Here is a 6000-nt window from a genome sequence, read left to right on the forward strand (position 1 = left end):
AATTTATTCAGTGAATTATCCAGAAGGTAGTCTTTAAAGGAAATGTTTTATTTCTAAACTGCAGGCATTAATCTGTTCTCCCCCCCCCCACAGCATCCCTTCCTGAAACTAGCGAAACCTTTATCTAGTTTGACACCACTGATCATGGCAGCTAAAGAAGCAATGAAGAGTAACCGCTAACACCGTTGCTGAGGCCTCATATTCTTTCTTCTCTGTTTTCTAAAAGAAGTCTCTTAATATATGAAAGTTATTACTCTTTTCAGAGTTTATAAAGAAATGATCTGTATAACATGGAAGGAAAAAAAGCAAAGTATTGCTGTCTGAAGACAACAAAAAGAAAATTACAAAATGGAACGACAACTTTCTGTTCAATCCCTTCTTGAGGGTCCAAAAGGAATCGCTGACTGAATCACTAGCCTTACTGTTTTTTCAGCAGACAGCCCATTGTGGCCATTTATCATGCTTGAGATTTGCATTTTATTTTGCTGATTTTATTGTCATAGATCCCATTTGTTATCCTCTTTGGGGTATTTTCAGTACTTGAATGGCAGATTTGAGTTTTTAAACCTATTTGATTCATCTGCTAATCTTCTTTATTCTTCATAGTTTTTCCTCCTGACTTGCTCCTTTTGAGTTGCTCTGAGAAATGTTTCTTATTTCTAAATTCAAGGCAAGTGTAATAGAAATTACATAACTCCTTATATTGGCAAAGGAGTTTGATGTAGATTAACTTTGTGTAGAAGTTAGGACCAGCTGTTGTTACATGTAATATTTCAGTTCAGTATTTGAGCTGAAGGAAGGGAAGAAAAGTATGTGATTTTTACCTTTTTTTAAAAAAAAAACAAATGTGAAAGAGTCAATTTTAGATTTTTCATGGTAGTGAGTTGTTTGGCATTTGTTACATGTATAGAGAGACTAATAATCTATATTTATAGCTAAATCATTGACACAAAAATAATTCCACTGACTATACATCTTTACAATTCTACTTTATTTCCAAATGTCTCCTTTTCTGATTTGGCTTCAGGAACCAAAATGCTTTATTCTGGTTCCAACTTGGGCTTCGTGGCTTTTGTTGGTACCACTACTTTCCAGTCCCCACTCACTTTTATTTCAGAAATAAGGTTTTGTATATGTTGTGATTTTAGTTGGTTTTTTTAATTAAACCTTTATTCTCCCCTGACCTTCCCCCCCCAACATGCCAAATAATATAATAACCATTGAATTTTTTAGAATTTAAAAGTTGACCCTTTTTTTTTCTATTAAAAACAAAAATATTTGAAGCTAGCAGGAACTAAAGTAAGTGACTTGAACCTTGGTGAGCTCTAAAACAATGAGATACACCTATTCCCAATATTTTACTTTTTATGAAAACTTAAGTGACAAAGTTCTTCTTGATAAATTTAAGGATCATTTGAGATGTTGAGTTACTTTTTTCAAATAATATGTTAAAACTAGAAAAATTGCTATGTACTTCTTGATAACATCACTTTTTATTTTAAAGACGTGTAAAGGTCTGTGACCTATATCATTAATTCTTTGCGTACCCTTTCTCTTCCCGGCCTATCCTTGTCTCTCTCTCGCTCTCGCGTGCACTCTCTCTGTCTCTCTCTCTCTCTCTCTGTTTCTGCTTCTCTTTTTATTGTTTTGTCCTCTGAGGGTGGGAGAGGTTCCAGGGGATAATATTTACCCTTCAAACCTGCCAAGAGCTGCATAAAAAAAAAATCTATGGTTTGTTTTCGACTTGATTTTTGCTTCCCACAATCCCCTCCTGACATGCCATCCTGCAATAGTATAAATCATGAATAAAAATAACTTTGATGTTTTGGAGTACATTAGGGGAACTGATAGAGTTTTGTTTTTTATTACACTTCCCCCATCATATCTGTATTAAGGTATAGATTTAAAAAAAATGAAAATGACTTTTTCTTATCGACAACACAGGTCGATTTTCACAAAAATGAGTAAGATGACTCTAGCTAGAGCACTTAATGATCTGTTTTCAGTTTAATTCTTCATTTCACTTTTCTCTCTGAATCATACTGACCTGCAGCAACTGTTACTAAATCACTTCATAGAAACAAGCTGATTTATTTCTGGTGGAAAGCTACAGTGCTTTTTGGGTTCCAGATTCGAACATTCTTTGTAAGTAGTTGTGTGGATGGATTTATAACGAAGATTCTACCAATGAAATGTAAAAGCAGCTAGATGATGACCGTGACCACTCTAGAAGACACTTCTACACAGCAGTCAGAAATGCCAGTTTCATTGAAGCTAGTGCCAATGCCCCGTCTTTAATGCCTTTGACTCAACAAAGGTCTTTTTCATTTTAAAAAACCAGTTTGGGATTTGTATTTACAATTCTTTGATGGTTACCTGCATGTCCATTGCTGGCAACGGACTTTGTCATTAAAAACCTTACTCCTAGGTTAAGGGAGCTACACTGTGGTTTTAGTTTTTACTTACTCAGATAAACTAACTTGTTATAGAAATATACTTTAGTTAATTCTGAAATATGTCATTCTTAAAATAACTTTAAAAGCAATATGGAGTTGTGATTTATTAGTTATTCTTAAATTAAAATGTTCAAATCTTGTTGAAAGAAAAACTATATCTGAATTGAGATTGATGTTCTTTTCGTAATTGTCTTTTATAGTCACCCTTTTAATCATCCCTTTAGAATGAAAATTCCCACTTAAATCGAACAGTGTGCCTTGCTTATCCTCTTTAGTTCTCTGGTGTGTTATTAGGATAATATTACTATAATATTTATTGTATTTCAGACTCTTGAGGTCTTAAAATTTCCTTCTCTACTTCCTTTTGCTGCTTTAAGGAACAGTTAAAACTGAGAAATGATGAAAATGTTCAATATTATATCCTTCCTAGTATAGTAAATAAGTAGACTGATTGTAACAATGTAAGAAATCAGGCTAACTTTACTGTCTTTGTGTGTTGACCGTGTCTCATAATATAAATTCTCTTCCCTTCAGCATATAATGCTGCTTATAATGTACCTAATTACCACCAGTTCTAAATGAACCTGTGCCTTTAGTAAGCAATTTAAAGCTACCTATGAATATGTCTTTATAGGGTTCACTTAAACATATGGTTGGGGGATTTTTTAATAATAGAATTTCATATTAATGTGATAAGCAGATTGTCTTTCTTATCTCCATTGCTCCTACAAAGATGTTTCAACAATTGAACCAGTTTTTTTCCACAGTGTATGTGTATAAAAGAAAGGAAATACAGAAATGTGTGTATGCATGCACACGTGCATGTTCACACACACACACACAAACACAGTACTTTTTTTTTTTTCTCAGTCAACACATTCATTGACCTCTCTCGGCAAAGACAGTGTAGTAGATGTGGGAGTCTCAAAGTAAAACCAAGCACCAGTCAAACCTTGAGAGAACTATAGAGTCTTTCTCATTCATCATCCTAGAATGTTGCCACATGAGAGAGAGAGGAAAAGAATGTCAAAATAAAATTTTAATCCTCTATGAAAAGCAGCAAGAGCTTATTTTGGAACTAAACATCTTTGTAGAAATGTGTTGTTTGCTTTTTACTTATTTTGGTAGTTAAGAGATAACATTAAGTGAAAGTAGCTTATCTTTTCCATTTTGTCTTCAAGTTTTATATTGTCTTTTTAATTTAATCCCATTCAGATATTTGTTTATTTGACTTTAACTGCTGTATTTGATGACTGTTCAATATTTTCATTCTTTCAGGGCTAGAAATAAATATGTTATGTTTATTTTTTTTCCCTTTCCTAAACCTCAGTTCTGTCTTTAGAGCAGAGTAACTTAATAAACCTACCAGTTTTTTTTTTAAGTGTTCTAGTACTTATAAAAATGTATTTCAAACATGTCATGGTACCATTTTGAAAATATTACAAAACTTCAAATTAGAAAGCTTTCCAGAAATTTTATAGGCAATAAACATTACCTCTCTCCAAATCAGGTTCAGAGTAAATTTTATACAAATGTTTTAGCTGTATCACCGAAGGAAACATTTTTAATCTATTGGAATACCCTCAATAAAGCGAAATGAAATTCAAATGCTTAGCTAAGCTGCAATAATAAGAATCTTACTAGAATTTTATTTTATATACACCAAGATATTTTTAATTTATTTTTTCCCTTTTGTTGCACTTTTTTTGTTGTTGTTGTAATTATTGTTGTTGTTATTGATGTCCTCATTGTTGGATAGGGCAGAGAAAAATGGAGAGGGGGGGGAAGATAGACACCTGCAGATCTGCTTCACCGCTTGTGAAGCGACTCCCCTGCAGGTGGGGAGCTGGGGGCTTGAACCGGGATCCTTATGCCGGTCCTCGCGCTTTGTGCCACATGCGCTTAACTCACTGTGCTACTGCTCGACTCACATTAAATTTATTTTTTAATGAGAGGGAGGGTTAATGAAAACTAGAGTATCACTCTGGCACATGTGATGCAGGGATTGAACTCAGGACCTCATTCTTGAAAATCCACTGCTTTATGTACTACACCACCAGGCAGGTCAGCCAAGAGATTTTCTTAAAATCAACTTAATTGAGAGACAAACAGAAAACCACAGCACTGTTCAGCTCTGGGTGGTGGTGTTGCCAGGGACAGAACTTTGTATCTATTTTGTTCCCTTTGGAAGTTTCTATTTTTCCCCCCAAATGTGCCACACACAAAAATTAAACACAAAATTACAAAATGTCCTCTGAAGACTATTTTCTGTGTAGTTAAATATGTCAGGTAATGACAGCTCCTTTTTCATTCCTGGAGTTGTATTGGGGCTCCAGTTTGCATTGTTGCTATCCAAACCTTCTAGTCTATGTTGCAACTGAAACTCAGCATCACTCTTCTGAGTTAATTCTTTTTTTTAGAGGTTTTTAAAAAATATTTATTTATTTTGTTGCTCTTGTTTTATCATTGTAGTTATTGTTGTCGTCGTTAGATAGGACAGAAATGGAGAGAGGAGGAGAGAAAGATAGACACCTGCAGACTTGCTTTACTGCCTGTGAAGCGACTCCTCTGCAGGTGGAGAGCCAGGGCTCCTTAAGCCGGTCCTTGTGCTTTGCGTCACCTACACTTAACTGAGTTAATTCTTTATTACCTGAACACCAACCTCCTTTGATTTGCTCTTACTTGCTTCCTGAGAAAAGGTATGTAGACCTAAGTTTTATTGTCATTGTTGTTTTGCCAACAGGTTTATGACTAGGACCTGGTTCCTGCACAGTGAATCCACTCCCAGTATCAATTTATTTTATTATATTTATTTATTTATTTATTTATTTATTTATTGGATAGAGACAGAAATCTAGAGGGAAGGAAGGAATAGAGAGGTGAGAGAGATGCCTGCAGCACTGCTTCACCACTTGTGAAGTTTTCCCCTCTGCAGGTGGGGACTGGGGGCTCAAACCTGGGTCCTTGCGCACTGTAACGTATTCAACCAGGTGTACCATCACCCAGCCCGTGTCAGTTTTTTCTCCCCCCCCCCCTTTAATTTGATAGGACACTGAAGAATTGAGAAGGGCTGAGGTAATAGGGAAAGAGACATCTACACCCCTGCTTCACCACTCATGAAGCATCTCCCCTGCAACTGGGTACTGTAGCATGTGCACTAACGTAGAGTAACCACCACGTAGCCCGTAGAGTTAAGATTTTTTTAAGAACTTGAGTGTCAGACAATATCTTAATATTTAATTGATAACAGCATTTTATAATAGAAATTCTCATCTTGGAGATCTTTTGTACTCTAAACCTGCCATCTCTGATAACATCTTTACATGTAGCCTCTTATTGCTTATCTAGAAGTTTTCTAAAATTTTATCATGAAGTACTTAGCTGAGGTACTACATATGTTTCCAACAGCTTTTGGAAGACACTTTTCATAGCAGACTCAGTTTCTTCAATTACGGAACATTATTTGCTTGTTTATTTTGGATAGTGAGAGAGAAAATGAGAAGAAAGAGGCAGAGAGGGAGACACCTGCAGTCCTGCCTCACTA

General features: G+C 35.3%; 1 protein-coding gene across 1 annotated transcript in view; it reads left to right on the forward strand.

The window, feature by feature from the left end:
- PAK2 (p21 (RAC1) activated kinase 2) overlaps positions 1 to 3765 on the forward strand; it is a 61673-nt gene extending 57908 nt beyond the window's left edge. The window contains exon 15 of the mRNA XM_016185722.2: positions 94 to 3765. Within this exon, the coding sequence (XP_016041208.1) occupies positions 94 to 180 (87 nt within the window). The 3' untranslated portion in view covers positions 181 to 3765. The remainder of the gene's footprint in view (positions 1 to 93) is intronic.
- Positions 3766 to 6000: the final 2235 nt, after the last annotated feature.

Source organism: Erinaceus europaeus, chromosome 9 (assembly GCF_950295315.1).
Source record: "Erinaceus europaeus chromosome 9, mEriEur2.1, whole genome shotgun sequence".
NCBI classification, from domain to species: Eukaryota; Metazoa; Chordata; class Mammalia; order Eulipotyphla; family Erinaceidae; genus Erinaceus; species Erinaceus europaeus.